The 27,500-nt window shown below is 43.2% G+C and overlaps 1 protein-coding gene across 1 annotated transcript in view; it reads left to right on the forward strand.

Annotated features, from left to right (window-relative positions):
* The first annotated feature begins 3,217 nt into the window (after window positions 1-3,217).
* Window positions 3,218-27,500, forward strand: part of FRMD4A (FERM domain containing 4A) — a 692,562-nt gene continuing 668,279 nt past the window's right edge. The window contains exons 1-2 of the mRNA XM_032158219.2: window positions 3,218-3,545; window positions 3,964-4,089. Coding sequence (XP_032014110.1) covers window positions 4,045-4,089 — 45 coding nt within the window. The 5' untranslated portion in view covers window positions 3,218-3,545; window positions 3,964-4,044. The remainder of the gene's footprint in view (window positions 3,546-3,963; window positions 4,090-27,500) is intronic.

The following is a 27,500-nucleotide window of genomic DNA, read 5'->3' on the forward strand; positions in this document are numbered from 1 at the left end:
GTGCCTGATTTCATCTTATTGAGCATGGACTGCTGTTCGAGCCCGATGCTTACAGCCGTAGAAGTAAACATAGAAGAACGATGCTCAGTTCCGACATTAGTTTGTTCCTCTCTAGTAGGGGGATACTAGAGAAAAGCAAATTACTGTCAATTTTTTTAAAGAAGGAATTTAAAAGTTGTACAAACAAAGCAAATATGAATGCCCAAATAGAAGAATCGGGAAGAATTTCATGAAGTATGCAACTTTTGACTCTGAATGTTGTGTAAATGTATATGCTGTTACCAGACTCAGTGTATGTATTTCCCAGATTTTCTTGGCTCCTCCTGTCCTCCCTGGGCAAATTGAGCCACTTGCTCATTGGAAATCCCAGCTGCTGCCATTGTCATTTCAACTCCTGGCACTGCCAGCTGTCCTAGGCTCCCAGGACAGAACAGGGAGGGTTTCTATCCCACACACTGAGGGAGGAGCCTCACCACTCCAGGGCCCAGGTCCTGTCTGACTGACTCACAGAGGCTATGGTTTCTTCCTTTTCTTCTGGGCTCAGATGTAACGCCTTTCATGCCCACCTGCGGGAGTTGGTAACATAACCCTGAAGCGCAAGAGGGTTAATGTCTGGTGGAATCAATTTGACCAAAAAGAGTCAACAGATGGACAGCACTAGGCTGTTAGCTCCCTCTCCCTTTCTCTCCTTGGTGGGTTATGCCAACAAGTGGAAGTTCCATACCTGTCTGGAAGCTCTTCCTCAGGCTGAGTAGCTGTCCTAGGCCCAGCTCGGTCAACCCCACCTTGTACTTGCTCTCATTCCACCCCTGCCTCACCTTCCCCACACCCCCACTCTTGCCACCCTGAAATTGCACCTCCCAATGATGTCTTCATGCAGAAGATTTGCTGCAGGCTATTTTCCAGAAAATCTGGGCTGCAATTCAAGCAGACAGGGGATGAGGCTTTCCAGGCAAAGGAGCCATGAGCGAAGTGCTTAGAGAGGAAGGCGGGTGTTGTGGGGGCCAATGTCAAGCGCTGACACAAAATCTCTCAGGCCAGCCTCTGCAACCTGAGGATGTCCCAGACTCCCCCATACCTGAGGCTGCTTCTGCCTGTTTCTGCTCAGGGTTTGTCTTTTCTCTGCCCATATCCACCAGTTGCAATAGCTCCAATATTAACTTTTTTTCTTAGCTTTGATTATTTTCCAAACACATAGTCCATATAGAATCAGAAAGCAAACGTCCTGAAAAAGATGTTCTGCTGTTCCTGATGTTCCAGTGCAAGAGCTACAAAAAAAAAGTAAGACCTCCCTACTCTGTGCTATCCAAATTATTTGGGATTTTTTTTTTTTTGCATTTGTTACATATTATCTTGTATCATTAATGATTCTACCACATAAAAAGTTCCTTGAGGGCAGAGGTACAAAGTCGGCATTCTGCAAATATCAGTTGAATACATTTCGAAATCCATCTGCAAAGTTAGGATAAGGTCCCTTAAATCACTATTTTAAATCACTTCTTTAAAAAAATTGACAGTAATTTGCTTTTCTCTAGTATCCCCCTACTAGAGAGGAACAAACTAATGTCGGAACTGAGCATCGTTCTTCTCTGTTTACTTCTACAGCTCTAAGCATCGAGCTCGAACAGCAGTCCTGTTCCTTAAATCATTGTTATTATTTTTCAAATGTGAATATACATATTATTTTGAATAGTATTGCAATCCACCAGCATAGTCAGAATGTCCTGACAATTCTGTGCAAAGCCACATGCACGCAACCCAAGTCATGCTTTGAATCTCCAGGCACCTGCTGGCAAGGAGGGATACTCTGGTGTTCCAGGCATCAGTAACATGAGACTCCATCCACATACTGTGGAATCAAGGTTCAAGCTCATTGGGCCACCATAGGAAAAACAATGTGGAAGAAATTTTTTCACTTACTTATTTTATTTTGTTTTATTCTTCTTTTCTTTGTTTTGTTTTGAGGCAGAGCCTTGCTCTGTTGCCCAGACTGGAGTGCAGTGGTGCGATCTGACCGCAGTGCAACCTCCACCTCCCGGATTCAAGCGATTCTCCTGCCTCAGTATCCCAAGTATCTGGGATTACAGGTGCCCATCGCACCCGGCTAATTTTTGTGTTTTTCATAGAGACAGGGTTTTGCCATGTTGAACAGGCTGGTCTTGAACTCTTGACCTCAGGTGATCTGCCCGTGTCAGCCTCCCAAAGTGCTGGGGCTCCAGGCGTGAGCCACTGCACCCAACCTTCACTCACTTATTGAATATATTTTAGTACTTACTCTGTGCTAAGCACTGTAATGAGCAAATACTTTTTGTTTTTAAATTTTTTTAGAGACAGAATCTTGCTCTGTCCCCCAGGCTGGAGTGCAGGAGTGCAGTCATAGCTCCCTGCAGCCTTAAACTGCTGGACTGAACTGATCCTCCCACCTCAGCCTCTCAAGTAGCTGAGACTCTAGGCACACACTACCATGCTGGGCTAATTCTTTTATTTCTATTTTGTTTTTTTTTTGTAGAGATGAAGTCTTACTATGTTGCCTAGGCTCACCCTGAATTTTGGGGCTCAAGCTATCTTCCTGCCTCAACCCCCGGAAGTGCTGGGAATACAGGTGTGAGCTCCCATACCTGGCCCAAATCAATAGTTTTAAAAGTATAAGAAATATAGAAACAATAGCTATGCTCGTGCACAGGAACATCAAAGGTCATTAATTTCTTCCCCCTAGTTTCTTATTTCAAAAACTGGTCTCTATGTTTCTACATTTCACACTGTCTAGTTAATTTTAAGGATTTTTTGGAACCATTACAGGAGGTGAGTAAAGGAAGAAATGAGAAAAGGACATACTAGAAGTATCAGGAATCACCATTTTTAGTTGAATACACGGACTCCAGAAGAAGACACAAGCTTGACAGTCCTCATGAAAAGATATCTAATTTTCTTACGGCTTTGACTCTGGAAAGCCCTTTGAGCTACCCATTATATAACAAGATTCGGCAGGTTTTTTCTTTCTCCCTTCATTGACATCTTCCAGGGAAAATGCTGCATGATATGATTTTCAAGGCTAGCTTGCCTTTTCCTCTTAAGCAGTGTCCCTTGTGACAAATTCACCTCCTATGCCTGCCTGAGCTAGGGAGGCTCCTTCAAAATTCCTAACAGGCAGCCCTGTGGAGAGATGGGAGGGAAGGGATGGGAGGGAGGAAGGGCGGGAGGAAGGGAGGTAGAGTGTGTCTGTATGCGGCGTACATGTGGTACAGCCAGGGAGATCAGAACGCTCACAGAACAGGCAGTGCAATTCCATGTTCCTCCTAAGTATGTTAGCCCTACCGGGAGCTGAGCTGGCCAGTCTACTTGGAGAGGAAAAGTAGATTTGGGGAAGGTGGAAGGGGCAGTTCCTAAATCACTTCCTCCTCGGGGATGGTAAGGGCATTTGCTGATCTCCAGTGACTGCCTGGTGCCTCATGGTCAGACTCGGCTGTCTCACTCCCAGATATCTGATTTTGCAAAAAGGGACACACCTACCTGCAGCAAAGAAGACACTGACCAGACTGCGAGCGGTATGTTGTGACATTCAGCGTGTTTATGCAGCAGAATTGCTGAGAGATGCAGAGAGAGGGGGTGGCTCGGGCTGCTTGATTTATCTGCAATAGGGAATGTTTTATTTTAATTGTCAGTTAAGGGAAGAATTGCTGCCAGGGCGAAGGTAGCAGTTAAACATTCCGTGTTCTAAGCTTTCACATTTGTGTTTGATGCGGTCTCCGTGTCTGTGCCGCTTTGCGAAGCTAGGGAGGGCTCACCTTTAAATAACCTGCAGCTTCCTATTTTCCTTCTTCTTCTTCTTTTTTTTTTTCCTCCCTAAGCACAGTTCCCACCCTGTCTTCCCTGACCTCCTCCCCACCCCCGTGTGAAAGGTGGCCTATCTTCCCCTTGAGCCTTTTGCTCCCTGAGTCTGGATTTTGGCTGCTTTTTCTGCAGGTGCTTTTGGATGCTCTGTAGCCACCCGGGGCCCAGGCGGACTGACTCGGCAGCAGGATTCGTGCATGGGAATCGGAGACCATGGCAGTGCAGCTGGTGCCCGACTCAGCTCTCGGCCTGCTGATGGTGAGTGTTCAGACAGGAGGTGGGGCCCGGGCAGCGTCCACTCCAGCCTCCCCTGCACCGTGGGCTGCTGCTGCCGCTACAGTGGCTGCAGACATGTTCAACATTGCTCCGCTTTATCCCGCAGGCTCTTTGGAAATGCTTTCTTGGGTCAGAGTATCAGCATGACAAAGCACTTGCAGGGAAAAGAAGCTGTAGCTTTGCCATTTCAGAAACTTGTTGCTGAATGCTATTTTGAGAGCTGTGCCTGCAAACAGGTGCTAAGAGCCCCTCGAAATAGATTGCTAGGATGCCTCCTCCAGCTCCCAGCATCCTTTCCCCCTTGTCTTTTGCATCTAAATTGAGCCGATTTGTGTTTGTTTTTGGATATCTTCTCAGGGCAGCTGTGGAATCTGTTGCCCATGGGGTGACAGAATGGGGTCTTCTTTCTAGGCACCCACATATCTGCTCGTATTTTCCTGTAGAGGTGGTGGAGGAGGTTCGCTGTGGCCCCAGTGATGCTTGGGCTACTGAGTTGGGAGCAGCTTGTTTCCCATCTACCATTGATTGATGGCAAACCTTGGCAGGCCTCGTCCAGGCATTTATCTGTGTGTGAGTAGCTGACTCACCTTACGACCCTCTGGAATTTTCACCATATTAAGAAAGCCCTTGCTCTTACCATATTAAAGCACACAAGGACATGGGTGCTGTCCTGTTCCAACCCAACTGGCTTTGGCTTGACACTAGGTTCAGCATTGGCTTTTGCCATGGTTTTGCACTCTGTCTCCTTTCCCAGGGTTCTCACACACCACGGTAGTACTGGCTGCTGGCTGCTGTCAGAAGTAGCCTGCATCAGGCTTGTCATGGAAATGTTTCCAGCATTTACACAGGAGATTTTATGAACCGAGCATAAGTGCTTCTGTGTATATTGGTTTGTGTCTTCTGAATGAGGAGGGGAAATGCAACTTTGCAAGGCCTGATGAGTTTATGGAGGTGACTTGGAAGAGCCGTCAGTGGCAAGCCTGCCCCCTGGGTGGCAAGCCACGTCACATTAAAAGAAACAGATATCTTGGTTCTTTGTAGCTCAAAATGCCACCGGGTCCACAGATTTAGTTGAACTGCCTGAAATCTATCTCATGGGCTTCTGCTGACTTCTGATTTCACTGGGGGAGAAGGACTAGAAGAAATGAAATTGTCAGTTTCCAGAGAGATTACCCATTGCCTGACTTCTTTCCCTTACTAATTCTATCATCTGATGATGCTTTATCCTCCCTCGTCTACCTGTGGTCAAGTAAACTGGATAGGAATTTTCATTCCATCACTGAGTATTCGTAATGGTGGCTGGCACTAAAATGCATTATCTATGGGATCTAGGAGACCTCTGGGAACCTGGGAGCCTGGGTTATATGCACTGAAATACAGGTACACATGTGAACGAACACACACATGTATATGTATATTATATTATCTAGTATACTAACAGAAATAAATCCTGCATCATGTTAATATAGAGGAGAAAAGTTTTCTTGAAAAATAGCTTTAGGGAGAGTTAGACCCACTTGTCTCAGCCTCCTACTTGGACCTTTCTTCTATGCTTAGAAGAAAGATGTGTATCTGCTTTGTTCCAAGCCCCTAAGCATAAATCCTTGGTATCCAAATTAAATGAATAGCATCCATTTCTGCTGTTATACACATGACACACACACACACACACACACACACACACACACACACACACACACAGGCTTTCCTATTCCTGGGTCTTCCACATATTATGGCTGCTGTCCTGGTGGTGTCTACATCTCATACTTTACCTTTCATTTGACAGTGGCCTCTGCCCTTAGATCTGTCCCTGGCACTCATCTCCTGACCGGAAAAAAGGATCGTGTTCTCCTCTCTTGGAAACCAGGGGAAAGAGCTCTTGACACCCTGATGGACCATTTGATTAAAGAACCCTGGAGTACCATGTGTAATCAAAATCTGTACACATGTTCTGGTTCATATTTAGTTCAGGGAAATTTTCCCCTATGGACTTTGGTGCTATTTTTTTTTTCCTTTTTAAGGGTAAACCCCAAAGTAATTGCTTCCCTGACATCTTGCATGATGCATCTTAAAATTTATAAGCAAGCCGAGGAGGAAAGAAAGGAGGAAAAGAGGCCATTTAGTGGAGTTGCTTTGGCTGTGAGTTCAGGAAGGAAGCTGTAAACATTATTATTTATGAGCTCATTCATCAGCCAATCAGTTGTCAGTATTTATCGAGTGTCTGCTCACTGAGGAAGGTAGCCTGGCATAACAGCAAGAGCCAGAGCTCATAAACTCACAGTCTGTGAGAGGTTGATACCAGATTGGTGGATTGCAGTTCTGATTTTGTGCTGTGGAGTCATCGTGGCTAAGGGGTAGCTGGGGAGATGATCTGGCCACACCCCTTGCTTTTGGATAAGGAGACACCCAGAGGTTACATTCAGCTTAGATGCTAAATGCTTCAGGGCAGAGCATATTTAATTGGTTACAGAAGCGGCCACAGAGTCTGGAGGGTTGGACAGCCCTGTGCTCCATTTTAGCCTTGCCACTCATTGAGTGATCCTGGGGATGTCCCTTCCTCTCTGCGCCTTAGTGATGCCATTTGCTAACTGAGAGTGCTGTCTAATGTCCAGCGTCCCTTCCATTCTGTTAAACACAATTTAAGATCTCTAAGAAACAGTGTACAGATGAAGTTCCAGGATAGCCAATTCGAGGGCTTTATTTAGCGTTATGTCTCTATTTCCAACCTTGCACATGAGCAGTATTGCTTTGAAAATGGTGGAATGTGTTCCCACTCTGGCTTTTATGCCAGGGCAGATATGTTTCATATTATTAGCTGACGCAGATGATCATTAGTGTTCATTCATACTCTGCCATTAGGAGTCTACCCCACAGGAACCTAAGTTGGTCTACTGGACAAAAGCCAATGACTTTTGAACAGTGTCTCAGAGGCCTTTTCAAGCTGGGGCTGGGTTGTGGTCAGCTGGGAGGGGTCCCAGGTGGTGAGCATGCCTGGACCATCTTGAGGTGGGAGGACCTCACTGATTCTTTCAACAGAGAGCTCACAGAGGGCAGTGATGCCTCTCCACACAGGACAGAGCCACTCAAATGACCACGGAAGGGTGGACTTGGAGAGAAGACACATTCTGGTGGTGGAGATGGCCTTTCAGGCTGTTGAAAAGCTGCCTCTCCCATCTTTGCAAGAATCTCAGGCAGCGAAAGAAGATACTGCTCTGTTCACCAAACTGTGAGGAGGCTTCAGATTGATGTGACTAATTGCAGAGCGGGAAGCTCTTGGCTATGTGTCATTTGTTGAGGGCGTGTGAGTTCAGGGAAAGCTGCAAGGGCTGGAACATGCTAGAGCTGAGGATTAGTTTATCTTCAGAGCCAGGATAAGGATGCATAACCAAGGGGCTTCAGTGGTGTTATGGTGTCATTTTGGTTCTTAGATTCTAAAGGCTCACACCTTTGGGACAGCTGGATTAAAATAGTTTTTAATGGAAATTAATTGGATAATAAATAATGCAAATTAAGCTTTTCTATAAATGAAGTGTCTTTAGCCGGGCGCAGTGGCTCACGCTTGTAATCCCAGCATTTTGGGAGGCCGAGGCGGGCGGATCACGAGGTCAGGAGATCGAGACCACGGTGAAACCCTGTCTCTACTAAAAATACAAAAAAATTAGCCGGGCGTGGTGGCGGGCGCCTGTAGTCCCAGCTATTCGGAGAGGCTGAGGCAGGAGAATGGCATGAACCCGGGAGGCGGAGCTTGCAGTGAGCCAAGATTGCGCCACTGCACTCCAGCCTGGGCGACAGAGCGAGACTCCATCTCAAAAAAAAAAAAAAAAAAATGAAGTGTCTTTAAATACATTATCTCATTTAATTCCATCCATGACCCTATTTTTAAGACAAAAAAAGATCTGATAATTAGAATTTGGGAAACTGTCAGTGGTCACTTAAGTGATGAAGCAAGTTCTCAAAATCTCAGTCCTCTGAGTCCCAAGCCAGTGCTTTCTCTGACAGCATATCAAAGCTCAACAATTTGACTTCTAGGACCTTCTAACACTTTGGATTCGCTCCTGAAGTGAGCTTCCCTCGAACCAGTCAGCATTTTCTGTGTTTCTAGGTGGGGAATCCTGCCTTTCTCTTAATCATCTGTTCTTTTCCATATTGAAGTGTAAAATAAAAAAGTGATACCACAAGTCTGGCTCAAGACGTCTGGCTTGACTCTAGCAAGAAGAAATACTTTTTATATCGATGAAATAGCTGCCATTTTTTCAAGGTTCTATTCTCTCAGACTGTTTCTAGGAAAATTACCAAGAGTCATATTTTATAACATAAAAAATTTAATGTGTAAAAACTCAATTCACAAGTCAGAGAAGTTAGTGGGTGATTAATCACAATGAATGAAGAATGTCAATTAGATTATCCTGAAGTTTCTTTCTATTCTAAAAATTTGATTCCAGATTTCTGGGCTTCTTTTGAATAGACCAGCTCCCTTGTCTATGTTGAATAGATTTCAATGGATAACCTGCTGTTCTATGACTTTATCTCCCTCATTTCATTTCATTATAAATTCTTTTCTAAGCCATTTTCCTCCTTTGGACAATTTCCTTTTTAACTAAGCAACAAATATTTGCTGAGTATCTACTTTGTGCAAGAAGAGTACAAGGCAGTGACTGGCTTTAGCATACTTACGGTCTAATTGTCAAGACAGGTTGGAGATACACAGGAACTATAACAATGAGAAATTTACAGGACATCTTCAGAGAATCACATAAGAATTCTAACAAAGCAGTGCCTAACTCATCACCAAGTGAGCCCTAGGGGGCGCTGTTTGTCAGAGTGGATGAACTTGTCCTTGAAGTTCAAGTAAGATGTTGAGTGATGGATGAGTTAAGAGAGCAGATTTGAGGTGAGGGGAGTGGTTGAATACAACAAAGTCTAGATCGTGTTTGGGAGACGGGGAGTAGATTGGTTTGGGCAGATTTCCTGTAGGTGACAAAGAGTTGCAAGATCAGAAAGACCAGTTGGAGATGTGATCAAGGTCCTAGTTCTATTACTATAGTCTAATCCTTCTCTACATCTGACCTGTGAGAGGTCTAATCTGACAGATTCAGATTAGATCCTGAAAAAATATTCAGAATTTGTAGTAAGCCTATGGCTTTTCCGCAGATCCCAATTGGCAAAAAGCATAGAATAAAACTGAGTTTTGTCTTAAGGACTCTTGCTCTTAATAATCTCTATGTTTTTCAAAGTGCGTTTGCATATGTTGTCCCACTGGATGTCCTCAACACTCCAGGCAGGTTAGGCACGACATCTTCCTATTATATGGTGAAGTTGGAGTCCAGAGAAGTCAAAGCGCTTGCCCAAGATGACTCAGATAATTTGCGATAAAATTTAGATACAGGCCAGGTACGGTAGCTCATGCCTGTAATCCTAGCACTTTGGGAAGCTGAGGCGGGCAGGTCACCTGAGGTCAGGAGTTTGAGACTAGCCTGGCCAACATGGTGAAACCCCATCTCTACTAAAAACACAAAAATTAGCAAGGCGTGGTGGGGCACACCTGTTGCCCACCTGCCTGGTAGGCTGAGGCAGGAGAATCGCTTGAACCAAGGAGGCAGAGGTTGCAGTGAGCCAAGGTCGCGCCACTGCACTCCAGCCTGGGTGACAGAGTGGGACTCCATCTCTAAATAAATAACATTAAGATAGTACTCAAGTTTTCATGATGGTTCATGCATATGTTTGAAAAAAAGTGAATTGACAACTTTTATGGAAATTTGGAGAATAATAATTACATAGTAATACAGTGAAGCCACCTAAAGCACTGTATACAGAATGGGGCCATCCAGGCATGGGGCCCAGGGGAGAAGTCCTAGATATTTGGGTCTAAGGGTGAAACTAATATTTGGTATCATCTATCTTTCTGGTTTATTCATAAGTAGGAGAATTGTCAAAAAGTCCCTGAGAAATGGTCATGTCATTGTTACATGCAAGTCAGTAGCGAAAATCCTTCTTAAGCTTAAATTATCGCACCCAAGGTAAAATTTCCCAATGGGTATCTTTGAGATCTTGCTATTAATATTTTTTAGTTACTATTAAGTGTACAAATTTATCTGTTTCAAATGGTGAAATTTGAAATCCATGACTATAAAACTAACTCAGATAATTTTTCCTAAATATATTTTTATTTTATTTTCTGCCAGACCTGTTTCTGTTAGTCTAATCGACAGAGACTAACTCAAACTGCTAGCATTGGCAGAAAGGGAAATTTATTGACTGATGTGACCAGGGAGTCTCAGGAATAAAACAGCTCCAGGAGAAGCTGGGTCAAGGACTTTGCATGGTGGCATCTGAACCCTGTTTCTTTGGCTCTGCCATGTCTTGGCTCTGCTTTTCTTTGTGTGGACTTCATTTTCTGGCAGAATCTTCTCCCAGCAGCTCTAGGGTTACTTGTTCTTAGAGTTAGTGAATGTAGGTAAATGAGCAGGACTCTCTTTCATGGTCATCTCTTACAAGCTGTCTTTGGATCTCTTGAATAACAGGCTCTTCGCGGGCCAATTACTGGGTACAGAGATGGAGATTTCTGACTAATCAGGCTGGCTAATGTGTCTAGACCTATTGAAAGAAAGGAAGGAAGTAATCAACTGGCCGATAACTCTGTCTGAATTACATGGGGTGGGAAAAGCAGGTTCCAAAAAAGGAAGAGCTATATTATCAGGAGGGAGGATGCTATTTTATCAGAAGGGGATGCTAGGAAAGCAAAAATGACAGACACTCATTACAGTGGTCTGTGCATCTTGTATACCATGATAGGTAATCTGCAAAACTAGTCAGGGAGGTAAAGCATCAGTGAATCCCAAATCATGGCTTCAGTTTTCCTCAAAATAAATATAAATGGAGAAGCACAATTGCCTAAATATTTTATGCTAGGTTGAACAAATCTCACCATCTGTAAAATAAGATAATAATAGCTACCATGTAAAATTTTGGGATAATTCAACCAGATATGCATGTAAAGTTCGTAGTGCTATTTTTGGCCCAAAGCAAATAGCACAGTATATACTAGTAGTCCCTTCCTTTATCTTAAAAAGATATGAAATGATGGTCTACCTGAATTCATCTCATGCAACTCTTCCATGAGACAACATCAATCTAAGAAACAAGTTGCCCAGTTCTCTCTTTCTGCATCCCAGTCTCTGGGCAATGAGTGACCACCTCCGGACAATCAGCTAATGCTTTTAGAAAAACAGATGTTCCTGTGGCCATGTGAGCCATTCTAGTCATGAGCAAATTTAAATTTGCATTCCTATCTTGAATAACTCACAAAATTTTCTTACCCTTTGAAGGGAGATGACTAAAATATGGGCTGCAATATGTTCTCTCTGGCAAAGGCAAAATGCGTGCATTTTACACATGATGGGGCAGCTATGAGTGCATCTCTGCTAAAAATTAATTGTACAGCAGCTTTGCAAAGTGTAATAGTGGTTTGGAGAACATATGTTACTGGTGCAGGTAGCAGTTTCTCATTGACTTCTATGCCAGAATATGAAGCTTAATGGAACATACGGTATTTAGCCTGGTAATAATCAAAGGTCCTGGAAACGTGCTCTACCAAGACCATGTGGTTCGTATCGAGTGGGGAGAGTGAATTCCAATGTCAAGGAAACACTGGCCTGCAACTTCTGTTGTATTGTGATGAGTGCCTTTTATAATCCTGGATATTGAAATCTTAGCCTCACAGTCTGGACCTGGAGAAGCAATTTCCTGAGTGGTAGATCCAATTCATCTTTCCAAGTACATCACGCACACCCATGGTTTTCACTGTCATCTGTACACTAATGGCTCCCAAATCATGTCTTTCACTCAGGCCCTGCCCCGAGCTCCTAGTAACTGCAAGTCCAAATGCTTATCAGATTTATTCTCCTGCTTATTCCGCAGGGATGTGAAACTCAGAACGCCCCAGCCCAGCTCATATGTAGAATTTATGGTCTTCTCCCCAACCTTAGCTGGTGGTGGTGCCTTTGTGCTTGTTATCCTGGGATTAGCCTTGGAGTCCTTGCTTTCTCTCATCTACCTGGTTCAGCTAGTCATGAGCCGTGCTTCTTCTGCTGCCTCAGTTTCTCTTGAATCTGGCCCCTCCTATGTACTCACCTGCCCTGCCTTAGTCCAGGCCTCTACTCTTTCATACCTAGTGTAGTGGTTCATTCTCGCATTGCTATGAAGAAGTACCTGAGAATGGGTAATTGATAAAGAAAAGAGGTTTAATTGACTCACGGTTTCGCAGACTGTACAGGAAGCCTGGCTGGAGAAGCCTCAGGAAACTTACAATCATGGTGGAAGACGAAGAGGAAGGAGGCACATCTTGCATGGTGGGAGCAGGAGGAAGAGGGAGCAAAGGGGGGAAGTGCTACACACTTTTAAACAGCCAGCTCTCATGGGAACTCACTATCACAAGAAGAGCAAGGCAGAAGTCCACCCCCATGATACAGTCACCTCCCACCAGGCCCCTTCCCCAAAACTGGGGATTCCAATTCAGACTTGAGATTTGGGCAGGGACACAGATGCAAACCATATCACCTGGGCTACCTGCAGGGCCTCTTACCTGGTCTTCCTGCTTCTAGTCTCTTAACACTGTTGCCTGTCTTCCGTAGTTTTTCTAGAGTGTTAGTTATGAAATAAAGGTCTAATTTCTCTGCCTAAAATTCTCCAGTTGTACCTGATTTTACATAGGATAAGGCTCTAGCTTTTTAATATACCACATTACTCACTTACAGATCTGGTCTCTGCCTACCTGCCCAGCCCCATGTCCCAGGGTCCCTTCCTCCACCCCTCAAAATTCATACTCTCACAGTGTTGGACATTTCCTTCCCCGACAAATAATATGCAGGATTAAGCCTGTGCACTTCTGAATGTACACTTTCTATTATTTGGAATGCTATTCTACCTCCCTCACTTTCTCCTTTATTTCATATATACATATATGAAATATATATTCATTCATATATATAATTCATATATATATAAAATTTTACTTATCACTAGATGATATTTGACTTTTGTATCTGTTTTTCTTAATAGATTGTGAGTGCCTCATAAGTATAGAGTATTTCTCTATACTTTGTTCATTCGTTTCATTCATTCATCCATTCATTTAACCCATCGCATACTGTCTTCTGGACACTGTTTTAATAGGAGGGATACAGTGGTGAACCAGACAGAAAGTCTTTCTGTTGTCATCAACCTTACACTCTGCTGGGAAAAGACAAAAAAAAAATAAAGATAAATAACACATTGGCCAGGCGCGGTGGCTCACGCTTGTAATCCCAGCATTATGGGAGGCCGAGGCGGGTGGATCACAAGGTCAGGAGATCGAGACCACGGTGAAACCCCATCTCTACTAAAAAATACAAAAAATTAGCCGGGCGTGGTGGCGGGCGCCTGTAGTCCCAGCTACTCGGAGAGGCTGAGGCAGGAGAATGGCGTGAACCCGGGAGGCGGAGCTTGCAGTGAGCCGAGATTGCGCCACTGCACTCCAGCCTGGGGGAAAAAAGAAAAATCCTTTTCAAAAAAAAAAAAAAAAAAAAAAAAAAAAAAAGAAAATAAATAGAAGAACTATAAGTGCCCTACAGAGAATTAAAAATGGTTATTTGGAGACAGTGCGTGGATGACAGCTTTAGAGGAGTGGTTGAGGACGCCTTCTTAGAAGAGGTCGCATTTGAACTGAAGGGTGAGCTACAAGAAGAAGGCAAGGATGAAAAGTTGTGGACAGGACCATGGCCCCGGGGTGGGAAGGAGTTTAGCAGACTCCAGCATCATGCACTCTTCTCAATATATTTGGTAAATGAAGGTATTGATTGGCTGCTTCCTGGCAGCTTAGCACCACACCAGGCTCTAGGAGGAATTGTGATGAGTACAGTGCATGGCCCTTGCCTGGGAACTTATATCTCATTAGAGAAATAAGAAGTACTGAAAATGCTTAGGTCACACTGCATGATGAGAAATGGCCCCACATGGAAGGTATGGTATTTACTAACAAGGTGTTTGAAGAAATCAGAGGCAGGGGCAGGGACACGGGTGTGAGATCTAGAAAGCTAGTCCACATGGTTTGTAGAAAATGGCTTTGAGCTATTTTGAAGAGTGTATATCATGCTGGCTGGGGAAGGGAGGGAAGGAGTAGCTTCCCAGCGGAGGGGACAAAATCACTGGGAAATTCAGGAGGAAATGTTAAACCACCAAGGGTGGGGTTGGGGTGGGCAAATGTGGGAGTATGAAAGGAGGAATTGATATTTTGCTAAAGGGTCTGTCTCATGGAGGAGATGGACTGCTAGCTAAAGAATAAGGCAAGACATTGCAAATGCTCTTGGGAGCATCTGGATTGGAGCTGCAGGCACGGAAGCCTCTCCAGGTTCTTGGATTGGACTGATTTAAAGGGCAGGCATGGGAATTGGGGTGTTTAATCTAGTGGTGGAAGGCAGGGTGTGCTGGGGACACTGGAGGGAGAAGGCCAGTTTAGAGGCAATTGCATGAATTTGGGTGGGAGGTAAAGAGGTGGCACGGAGCTGACAGTAAGAAAAGAGGAAGGGGAATGAATTCCAGAACATTCTGAAGGGAGAGCCATCAGGATTGGATGGGAGATGGATGACAGGGGACATGCACAGGGAGGAGCCAGCTGGGACCACTCTGTGACTCCTGGAGGTGCAGGGACCATGACACATACAAGCCACTCTGGAGTGGGAAATACCATTTGAATAAGAATAGCTTTCTATTGACTGAAGACTACAGAGGTGAAGGTGCTGAGGAAATAATGAGATCTGCCAGTAGAGATGGGGGGTGGGCAGTTGGAGGTACAGGCTGGGTTGGGTCCTGGATTAGATTTGGTATGGGAGGCAGATCTGGCAGTGACACTGAAGCTCAGAAATCCTGAAGAGATTATAGAGAGGGAATAACAGGAGGCCAAGCCTGAGGGAGGTGCATTCTAATGGAGTTTAATCACCTTGTGATGCAAGACAGTGTTTGTACCCGATCAATGTTCCCTTGACTTTGGAATTAATTTTCTTCGCATTGAATGTGCCACATGGCCCCATTGAAGAAGTCTTGGTGATTTTTGCTATTAATAGATGCAGGTTAAATGCAGTTCCATTAGATGATGGCACTTCCTCAAAGATTTCTGTAGGCGCGGCCAAACTAGGAGCATACACATTGCAAACTATTACTAAACCTCACAAGGCGGCTGTATGTATTTATTGTGTGTGTGTGTGTGTGTGTGTGTGTGTGTGTGTGTGTGTATGTCTGTGTGTGAGAGAGGAGAGAGAGATATTCAGTTACTACTGCTATACAACAAATTATCCCACACTTTTTAATTTTTGTACAAAATTCAGTACAAAACAACAATTTTGTTATGCTCATAAATTTTATGGGTCAGGAGTTCCAACAGGGTACAGTGGGAATGGCTTGTCTCTGCTCCACACTGGAGCCTCAGCTGGGAAGAGCTGATGGCTGTCGATTCAACAACTGGTCTTGGAATCTTCTGGAGATAAGTCTTCACTCATATGTATGGTTGGATGCTATTGTCAGCTGGACCACAGCTGGTTCTGTGAACCATAACATTAGAGCCTCCCCACATGATGTGGGCCTCCTCAAAATATGGCTGCTTCAAGGTAGGTGGATTTGCAGAGTGACCCAGGGTCCAAAACTGAGTATCTGAGCTAGCCAGGCAGAGCCATATGATCGCTCATAACCTAGCCTCAGAAGTCATGCAGACTTGCTCCTGTTGCATTTCCTTGGTTACAAACAAGTCATTAAGGCTAGATCCAAGGTGAGAGGATATAGACTGCTTCTTGATGAAGGACGTGTTGATGTGGTTCAGGACATGTTTCAAGCCACCATGGGGTATGTTCATTCTATGCAACTTGATTTTATGTTCCTTGATGCTCTTTTCTGAATTACTCACAAACTGTCTATGGGACTTTACTCAGAGGAAACATTGTATAAATATTGATTGAATGAATGATAGGTTGATATCTGAAGAAGTCATTTTTTTTTTTTTGCATACTAGCAAAGAGCTGCCTTTTGAGTTTTCAGATTTTCATCCAAACTCTGAACATCAGGGGCTAACATGTGCTTAGTGCCGGTCACACCTACAAAGAACACTCAGAGGATGCGTAAATCCTGGTCTGCCTGCTCTGTGACCTCTGAGGTCCCAAATTCAGTTCTTATTGATGATTAGGAGCTGATAAGGCAATAGTGTTTTCTCCTTTACATGCTTGGCCTTGGGACTAATAACTTGTTTTGTGTCTTTATTGCCCATGTGTCAAGGTAAAAAAAAAATGGGATATAGCTTGGTGTCAGGACTGCAATGCTTTCTTTTCTCATGAGGGAGTATGAGTGTAATTGAGCCATAATGAACATGGCTGAGGTCATTTCCTAGGGATTAATGAACAGCAGAATATGTTTGGGGCCTGAGGCTGAGTCTTTGGTCATTAACCTGGTTGGTCATTAATATTGTTCAGGAATGCTTTACGTTAGGCCATTACAACTAGTGCCATATGCTGCTACAATGGGGAAACATGAACATTACCTGTATCAACAACTATTTGTTTTCCTTCCATTCTCTACAATTACTGAGTGAGGCAGCCTCTTTAATATACATCCCATGGGCAAGAAGCACCAACGGCATGGAAAATTTGAAGCAGAGGTCCTTTGAGTGCACATCCTTTTATATATTTTGAATTTTCTAGCAAGAAAATGCATTAAAACCCAGACTCTGTATCTAGACAGGACAATTAGTTATTTGGGCTGTTCAGAGTAAAATCTATTACTATTTTTTGGACTTCTTTGGCCTTCTTTTTTCCCCAAGAAGAATTGGCTTTCTTCCTTTTTTTTTTTTTTCAGTCTCTTGTCTTCTCCACTCCTTTCTCCTCCCCTCCCCTCCTCTTCCCTCCCTTCCTGTTCCTTTCCTATTCTCTTCTCTTCTCTTTCCATCCCTTCTCTTTGTAAAAAGATTTTTGGAGGGTCTCAGTCAGAGATATTGTGGTATATGCTAAGGATATGTGGATATATGTATAAATACCACCTAGTCCCTGCTTTCAAGAAGTTTAGAGTTTAGTTGGAAAGGCCAGTAAAGAAACAATTGCAACACAGTGAGATAAATGTGATGGCAGAGAAATAGTCAAAATATGCTATAAAGCCCAGGAACACAGTGCAGAGACTTCTAAAGTAGAGCTGAAGGTTCTGGAGGATTATAGGTGGGTGAGGTAAGTGGTAGTGGACAGTAGTTCCAGGTACAGGGAACAGCATACACGAATGCAAACGGGAGAGTCACACGTCCCAGCAACTGTGTGACACTTGGGTATGAGGAAGGCAAAAAGGAATACTGGAAGAGAGGTCAAGATCCTGGCTGGGGGCAGACATGAAGTGTCTTCTGAATAAATGGCAAGGAGTTTGAACTTTATCTTCAATTCTACAGATAGTCGTCCACGATTTTAAGTGGGGAAGGACATGATCAGAGTGGAGATGTAGAAATATCATGCTGGAAAAGATATGGAGAATAAATTGAAAGAAGAGGTGAATCTGAGGCAAAGGAATCTGGACAAGGAGATATTAAAGTCATACAATTGAGCCATAAAGTGGACTTGAAATAATGCCAGGAAAAGCGAGAATGGGAGAGAGTGTGGATTCTTGAGTTTCACATGGGAACTTCAGTGGATGGGGCATATTGATTCTCATTAATTAAATTAAAAGCTGCTTAAACTGGCTTTAAAACAGGATACTTCTTTAGTTCACATATTAAGTCCAGGGTGGAGTTGCTCCTAGGCTGTGGCTCTCGTTCCACCCATCCCCTGTTACCACTAGATCTTTTGGCTCTGCTCTTATCTGTAAGCTTTGTCTTCAGCCTGATATTCCTCATGCGGTCACCAGATTGCTGCCTCTAGCAACTGTTCAATTTGCTTCCTTGTTCAATCTTGGGGGAAAGAAGAAACATCTCTCCTCAAAATGGGAATAATAAATTATTTCTTTCCTTCTGAGAGGGCCAACTCAGGTCATTTTCCCTTCCTAGGAAAAAGACTCCAGCACTGATTGGCCTAAGCCTGGTATCTTCTTTTTTTTTTTTTTTTTTTTTTTTTTTTTTTTTTTTTTTTTTTTTTTTTTTTTTTTTTTTTTTTTTTTTTTGCTGCTATCACAAAATACTATAGACTGGGAAATTTGTAATGAACATAAATCTATTTTTTCACAGTTCCACTGGACAGAGAAATCCAAGATCAAGGAACGGGCATCTGGGGAGGCCCTTCTTGCTACGTCATCCCACAGCAAAGGCAGAGGGGCAAGAAAGAGCAAGAGGGGGCTGAACTCACCCTTTTATAATGTCACAATTCCATCCATGAAGGTGGAATCTTTATGACCTATACATGTGACAATGTGACAATGTGCAGTTTTTACATATGTATCCATGATGCCATTACCATTAATTTCCTTTACATTAGGTGCCCCCCTCCCCCCACCCCACAACAGTCCCCGGAGTGTGATGTTCCCCTTCCTGTGTCCATGAGTTCTCATTGTTCAATTCCCACCTATGAGTGAGAACATGCGGTGTTTGGTTTTTTGTCCTTGCGATAGTTTACTGAGAATGATGTTTTCCAGTTTCATCCATGTCCCTACAAAGGACACGAACTCATCATTTTTTATGGCTGCATAGTATTCCATGGTGTATATGTGCCACATTTTCTTAATCCAGTCTATCGTTGTTGGACATTTGGGTTGGTTCCAACTCTTTGCTATTGTGAATAGTGCCGCAGTAAACATACGTGTGCATGTGTCTTTATAGCAGCATGATTTATAGTACTTTGGGTATATACCCAGTAATGGGATGGCTGGGTCAAATGGTATTTCTAGTTCGAGATCCCTGAGGAATCGCCACACTGACTTCCACAATGGTTGAACTAGTTTACAGTCCCACCAACAGTGTAAAAGTGTTCCTATTTCTCCACATCCTCTCCAGCACCTGTTGTTTCCTGATTTTTTAATGATGGCCATTCTAACTGGTGTGAGATGGTATCTCACTGTGGTTTTGATTTGCATTTCTCTGATGGCCAGTGATGATGAGCATTTCTTCATGTGTTTTTCGGCTGCATAAATGTCTTCTTTTGAGAAGTGTCTGTTCATGTCCTCTGCCCACTTTTTGATGGGGTTGTTTGTTTTTTTCTTGTAAATTTGTTTGAGTTCATTGTAGATTCTGGATATTAGCCCTTTGTCAGATGAGTAGGTTGCAAAAATTTTCTCCCATTCTGTAGGTTGCCTGTTCACTCTGATGATAGTTTCTTTTGCTGTGCAGAAGCTCTTTAGTTTAATGAGATCCCATTTGTCGATTTTGGCTTTTGTTGCCATTGCTTTTGGTGTTTTAGACATGAAGTCCTTGCCCACTCCTATGTCCTGAATGGAATTGCCTAGGTTTTCTTGTAGGATTTTAATGGTTTTAGGTCTAACATATAAGTCTTTAATCCATCTTGAATTAATTTTTGTATAAGGTGTAAGGAAGGGATCCAGTTTCAGCTTTCTACATATGGCTAGCCAGTTTTCCCAGCACCATTTATTAAATAGGGAATCCTTTCCCCATTTCTTGTTTTTGTCAGGTTTGTCAAAGATCAGATAGTTGTAGCTATGCGGCATCATTTCTGAGGGCTCTGTTCTGTTCCATTGATCTATGTCTCTGTTGTGGTACCAGTACCATGCTGTTTTGGTTACTGTAGCCTTGTAGTATAGTTTAAAGTCAGGTAGCGTGATGCCTCCAGCTTTGTTCTTTTGGCTTAGGATTGACTTGGCGATGCGGGCTCTTTTTTGGTTCCATATGAACTTTAAAGTAGTTTTTTCCAATTCTGTGAAGAAAGTCATTGGTAGCTTGATGGGGATGGCATTGAATCTATAAATGACCTTGGGCAGTATGGCCATTTTCACGATATTGATTCTTCCAACCCATGAGCATGGAATGTTCTTCCATTTGTTTGTATCCTCTTTGATTTCATTGAGCAGTGGTTTGTAGTTCTCCTTGAAGAGGTCCTTCACATCCCTTGTAAGTTGGATTCCTAGGTATTTTATTCTCTTTGAAGCAATTGTGAATGGGAGTTCGCTCATGATTTGGCTCTCTGTTTGACTGTTATTGGTGTACAAGAATGCTTGTGATTTTTGTACATTAATTTTGTATCCTGAGACTTTGCTGAAGTTGCTAATCAGCTTAAGGAGATTTCGGGCTGAGACAATGGGGTTTTCTAGATATACAATCATGTCATCTGCAAACAGGGACAATTTGACTTCCTCTTTTCCTAATTGAATACCCTTTATTTCCTTCTCCTGCCTGATTGCTCTGGCCAGAACTTCCAGCACTATGTTGAAAAGGAGCGGTGAGAGAGGGCATCCCTGTCTTGTGCCAGTTTTCAGAGGGAATGCTTCCAGTTTTTGCCCATTCAGTATGATATTGGCTGTGGGTTTGTCATAGATAGCTCTTATTATTTTGAGATACGTCCCATCAATACCTAATTTATTGAGAGTTTTTAGCATGAAGAGATGTTGAATTTTGTCAAAGGCCTTTTCTGCATCTATTGAGATAATCATGTGGTTTTTGTCTTTGGTTCTGTTTATATGCTGGATTACATTTATTGATAAACACTACCTCTTAATGTTGTTACAATGACAGTTAAATGTTAACATGAGTTTTGGAGGGAACAAATATTCAAACCACAACACCTGGGATCCTCAACTGGACACTAGCCAAGAAGCATGGAATCACTAGGCTTGGATCAGATATATCAATATCTACTGCTAAAGCTGGGAATGGGGTAGATTCCCATGGTCTCACATACAAGGGAAAAAAGAAGGTGGATGTGGTTGCTGCATAGGCAATCAACAGTGTCTATGACTAGAGCACAGAGCAGGGAACCCAACCCACCTAGTAGAATTGGAGATCGGTATGTGGACTGTAAATTTCTTGAGAACAGGGACTATGTGTCATCCACCATTGATTCTTTAGCTCCTAGCTCAGTGTCTGGCACATAGTAAGTGTTCAGTGGACATCTGTCACATGAGTAAGGGCATGTAAGAAGAGCTAGTATCTGAACTTGAAGGTTCAGATCAGGTGATACAATACGGGAATAGTTTAAGGCAGAATTTAAAGTAATAGGAAGAGTAGGGGATCATATGGTTGCATGATACCTTTTGAAAAGTCAAGGAGTTTAGGGGTTCTGAAACAAAAACATAAGGGAGGAAAAATCAGAAGATGAAGCACAATACTCTGCTGAGGAGCTTGATCCATATCTTGTGAACAATTGAAAACATTAGAAAAAACTTTAGGCAAGAGAACAAAATAATCAGACTTGCATTTTGACTGGATCATTCTGCCAGTGATATGTAGAAAACTGCTGTAGGAACACAGGTAAGAAATGATTAGGTGAAATCAGCAGTTGATTAGCTTTTACTAGCATACATGAGTCAGAGGGAGGAGGCAAGGATGACCTCAGATCTTTATGTTGGGTGAGGAAGAAGGTGGAGATCACGGAAGAAATAGGTTTCTAAGGACTAATGATATGTTTGTTTTGGACACATTCATTTCAGGGACCCACGAGACATTCTAGTGGAGGTATGTAGCTGTGGTTAGATGTATGTATGTGAAGCTTGAGAAGATTATTGGCTGGACATACATATTCAGGGTCATCAATATTCAGGTGATGGTTAGAAAGGATGAAAACCACCTGGGAAGAATAGACAGAGAAGAGTCAGGATCCATGGATGAGGCGTTGAAAGGGGAGGGAGTGGAAGGAGAGTCCATAAAAAAGGCAAAGAAAGGAACAGTCAGAAAGGTAACCAGAATTCCAGGAGAATATAATTTGTTGTATAAAGAGGGTAGAAACTTTCAAGAAAGACAAAAAAGAAGTGATGAAGAGTTAGGTACAGCAGACAGATAAAGGAAAGTAAAAATTAAAAAAAAAAGTATATATAAGATTCACCAATCACATGGCAGTGGCGACCTTATAGTGAGATGCTTCTTGAGTATAATAGACTCAGACCCAGGCTGCAAGTGAATGAGGAGGACATAGGAGGTGAATGAGTAAACATAGAATAAATTTGTAGGCGATGGGGAGGAAAGACATTGGATGGTAGCCTGAAGAGTCGGAGGAAACCAGGGAGAGACTTTAGAGTTGGGAAAATGGTGAATATTGTTATAAACTCAAGGAAGGAAGCTCAGAGAGACAGCAACATGAAAAATACGAGTGGGTGTAGATGTTGACAGTGCTTCCCCTCATGGTTACAAGATGGTTGCAGCAGCTCTAAGCATCGTATCCCTTGCACCTATGTCCAAAAGCAGAAAGAGGAGGAATGGTAAGGAGAGCTCTCCTTGTGTTTCTTTTTATCAGGGAGGAAAATCTCTCCCAGAAGCTCCCCAGAACACTTCCCCTTATTTTTCACTGGCCAAAATAGGGCAGGTTAGCTCAGACAGCCTCTTCCCATAACCCCTCACCAGATTGCCTTCCTAAACTATAGAGGCTGGGGATCTTAAAAGACACATTTCCTTGCCTTTCTTACAGCTAGGGTCCCGTATGTGGCCTGACTTCCACCATGTCAGCTCACTGGTGCCAGCCATGGAGAGGTGTGGTGAAGTGAGTAGCTCAAAGGAGCAGTTGTGGATCAGATTTTCTTGCAAGCGAGGTGGCAAAAGTGTTAGGTTATTCTGGACCAGTTCCTGTGGAAGTGCCAGTGTCTGCTCGCCAGTGTCAGAGGTGGTGGCTGAATGACAATAGTGGCATCTTTGCTGTAACAGTCTTGAGCTGTGGTTGGGCATTTCTTTTGGCTTCCTGGCAAATGTGCTTGGCTATCTGGTTTTCCCATATATTCTTAAACTGTCTAATATCCAGTAGCAAATCCCTTTCTGCTTAACCTAATTAGGGTGGACTTTGTTGTCTGCAACTAACAATCCTGAAAAATACACAAGGCAGTCATCATGGAGGCTGGGGAAAACAGTAGCTGCATTTTTAGGCTCTTCCTGTAGGACAGAATATTCAGAGTAATGGCTGCTGTGCAGACAACCAAAAGAATCTGCTAGATAAGTGTGGATATAGATAGGTCTGTGAATAGAATAGATGAGATAGATGCTTTCTTTTATTTGTTACATGAATTTCTTAGGGGGATTTCAAAATATTGAAAATATAGTCATCATTCCATGAAAGTGATCTACGTGAAAGAATTGTTCATACAAACATCTGTCCCTGCTGCATCTCTCTTTACACATCTGACACCAATCAGATTCCTGTCCAAATCTGAGCGATAATAGTTACCAAATAGCTGGAATCTAATGATCAAAAAGAAAATAGAAAAACAAAAAACATTGTCTCTTTCGTAAGCATTATAATCTCAGTTATGACTGCGTACACAAAGAAGCAATATGACAAAGATGTTTCTGAAACTCTTGGTAGATAATTAACCATTCCAATATTGGTTCCAAATCCTTTTAACTACTAATATCATTTTTTGCAAATTAATTCTTAAATTAGTTTTTATTTATTTATGTATTTCTGAGATAGGGTCTTGCTCTGTTACCCAAGGTGGAGTGCAGAGGCGCAGTCATAGCTCACTGCAGCCTCAACATCCTGGGCTCAAGTGATCCTCCCACCTCAGCCTCCCGAGTAGCTGGGAATACAGACATGTACCACCACACCTGGTTAATTAAAAAAAATTTTTTTTTTGGTAGAAATGAGGTCTCACTATGTTGCCCAAGCTGGTCAGGAACTCCCGGGCTCAAGTGGTTCTACCACGTCAGCCTCCCAAGTTATGAGCCACCACTCCCGGACTTAGTTTTTAAAAATAAAAATACTTTTACAAGTTAAAAAAATACAAAGGTTTATACATTAAAACCAGGTTTCCCTACTACTCCAGATTCTTAATACTTTAGTTTCTTGTGTATCCTTCTAGAAATTATCTGCACATATGCAACATCTTTCCTTGTCAATTCCAATAGTGCTAACTCATTCTTTTTTATTTATTTTCTTTTTTTGTGACAGGGTCTCACTGTCTTGCCCAAGCTAGAGTGCAGTGGCATACTTGCAGCTCACTGCGGCCTCCATCTCTCAGGCTCAGGGGATCCTGCCACCTCAGCCTCCTGATTAGCTGGGACTACAGGTGCCCACTACCACACCTGGCTAATTTTTTGTATTTTGTTTTTATAGAATGGGGTTTTGCTACCTCATTCTTTGTAAGTGCTTCCTAGTATTATATTGTATGAATGACTCATAATTTATTTAATCAATCCCTCATTGATAGACATTTAGGCTATTTTTAATATTTTATAATTATAAACTATCCTGCAATGGACATTTATGTGCATACATCTTTGTGCATATTGCTTGTGTATAATGTAGGATGGATTCCTAAATAGATGATGCTGGATCAAAGGTATATCATTTTAAATTTTTGTAGATATTGTAAAATTACTGTCTTCAAAGGGACATCATGCGAATTATTTTTTAATTCTACTTTTGAAGCTCCAGAAAAATGAGAACTGATTCTAACAGGCTGATCAGAAGTATGGGGACTACAGGAAAAGTGAGCTATTCTCCAAAGGGTGTTAAGAATCTTACTGTATAAACAATTACAGCATTAAATGTCTACAGAATTCAAGTGGCAAATGAGCAGTGAATATCAATTACACATCTGCTGCCTCTCAAAGGCAGATGGCCTTTTAATTTTGTATCCCAAGAATCATACCCAAATTTCATTCCCATTCTCAGAATGCTCCCCGCTCTTTCTTACTTTCACTGAGGAAATGGTTTATTACACTTTTCAAAGATCAAATTAATTTTAAACTAGAGCACAAAGAAACCTCTCACATTTTACCAAACAGATATCTAAGATCGAAATTTCATCTATGAATACGTGCTGGGCCCAGGTAATTGTTCAACACCAGGGAGTTCCATGTAAGAAAGATTTTAAGACGTGGTCCCTAACTTCAATGACCTTATGATCTGGGTTGAAAAATCAACTTACTCTCTAAAATGTGAGTAACAAAAGGCCAGATGAAATGGAATACGTAAGTGCTAAACTACATAGTTTATTCATGCCTGGAAATACAAAGACGGAAGGAATCACTTTGCATAGGAGCTGTCAGGAACCTCTGAGAGACAGATGGGGGTTGGCTTGGTTTTGTGGGGCAGGAGGGAGAAAACGGAACAGCCCTGGAGAGGAAGACGTGGCTGCCATGACCACCTGGAACTGAGTAAGGCATGAGCTAGAGGGTGAGCAAAGATGGAGAGGGGAGAGAGAGTGTGAGAGATGGCAGAAATGAGTGTGGGTGGGAGGGTGGGGGATACCATGTAGCAGAAGGCCATGCTTGGTAGGAAAAATATAAGAAATAATATAAAATGAATTGGACATAGTGGAAAGGGCATTTGCAGGGAGAGAGGATGTGTAGTGTATGCAGCATGGTCCTATAGAACCAGATGGCTCATGTTCTGGGATCTCACACTCAGCCAGTTGAATTAGCATTGAAACTTTCTTAGAAAATGTGACCCTTCTTATGTTCCAAAGCTTTGTGAATTTATCTAAATTTGTCAGTTCTACAAAGGTCGAGATAGCTGTTTTCCAGGATTCAGGGAGATGTTCAAGAAGCTCTTCTTCAATTAGGGACTGCGGTGGTGGGGGAAGGAGGAGGTGGAAATTCAGGAGACAGGTGGGGAGGCTTGTGTGGGATTCCAAGTGTGGGACCACGAAGGGCTCTGTTGCTGGTGCACTGGTGGCCGTGGACACACAGAGGGATACAAGCCAGGAACCACCACCTTGGGGACATGTAAAGAAGGTGACAGAAGAGTCTGTGAAACAATCTAGTAAGTTCTCGTTGAGGGTCTGCTGTGTTTGAACCCCATGCTAGTGAAGCGGCGTCCTTCGGCTGGGGTAAATACTCAAGATTTGTTGTCACACAGCCACAGAAAACTAAGATGCGGACACGCAAGGAGTGAGCTTAAGAGCAGAAAGTTTAACAGTGAAAGAAAAGAGAAGAGCTCTCTCCTGCAGAAAGAGGGGTCCTGAATGGGTTTCTGGTCCATGGTGAAATGCAAGGGGTTTTATAGCTGAGCTTTAGGAGGCAGTGTCTGATTTACATAGGGCACATAAGATTGGTTGGACAAGGTGTGCTATTTGCATAGGGTGCAAAAAACTGGTTCGGGCTAGGTGTGCCCTTTGCATAGGGCATGAATTTCTGGTAGCCCCCACCCTAATCATTTATTATGCAGATGCTTTTGCTACCTGGCCGGCCGTGTGCCTGTTTCTTTACTGTACACGTGGTGACAAAGAAAAGGGAGGATGGAGCCTCCATGTTGAACATACCTGGCTTCCAGGTAGCCTTTTTCCTATTGGCACAGCGGCCGGCATTCACCCGTGCAAGCTTTCAGCTTGCTTGTCTATGTTTGCAGCTCAATTTTTCAGGCTGTTCTTTGTTAGAAAAGCAGTTACTTTGGGGCTGCTTTTTGTTAAAAGGGAAATTCTGCCGAGGACTCTTTGACCCTCACTATCTGCCTAAATAATTTCTTTCTAGCTCCTGTATCATTAGTTGCCTGAGGGGAGTGAAAAGCAAACCAGGAGAGCTCCTTCATTCAGGGAGTTAGGATGCGGGCAAGTTGAAGGGCAGTGAAGGGCCAATTGAATGTGTAAAGAAATGAATAGGCCAGGCGCGGTGGCTCACGCTTGTAATCCCAGCACTTTGGGAGGCCGAGGCGGGTGGATCACGAGGTCAGGAGATCGAGACCACGGTGAAACCCCGTCTCTACTAAAAATACAAAAAAATTAGCTGGGCGTGGTGGCGGGCGCCTGTAGTCCCAGCTACTCGGAGAGGCTGAGACAGGAGAATGGCGTGAACCCGGGAGGCGGAGCTTGCAGTGAGCCGAGATTGCGCCACTGCACTCCAGCCTGGGTGACAGAGCAAGACTCCGTCTAAAAAAAAAAAAAAAAAAGAAACGAACAACAAAACCCAATAGGGCGAGAGCTCAAGGGAAGGCTGAGCAAAATGCTGCAGAGGCCCAAAGCCGAGGCAGATCCCAGCCAGCTGGGGAGGCAGGGCTACATCCAAGTTAGGATCCCTGAAGATGCATTGGGGTTCAACTCATAGGGTTGGAGAAGCTGGGAGAGCAGCACCCCAGCACTGAGATGCACGAGGGCAAAGGACATCACAGGTGCTGGAAGAACGGCCAGTCCTGCTGGGGGTTCAGAAGGAGGGAATGCGGGGAGGGTGCAGGGGACAGGGAGGGACTCAGGCCAGAAGGGATTTTCTTTCAGCCTTTACATTTAAATCTGAAGAACAGATTTTGAAATAGGAAGGAAACGAGGATTCACGACAGATTCTTGAGCAGGGAGTTACGTGATGAGAAGACTACGTTGGGAAGAGGAAA

The sequence above is a fragment of the Hylobates moloch genome, unplaced genomic scaffold, assembly GCF_009828535.3.
Source record: "Hylobates moloch isolate HMO894 unplaced genomic scaffold, HMol_V3 SCAFFOLD_2, whole genome shotgun sequence".
NCBI classification, from domain to species: domain Eukaryota; kingdom Metazoa; phylum Chordata; class Mammalia; order Primates; family Hylobatidae; genus Hylobates; species Hylobates moloch.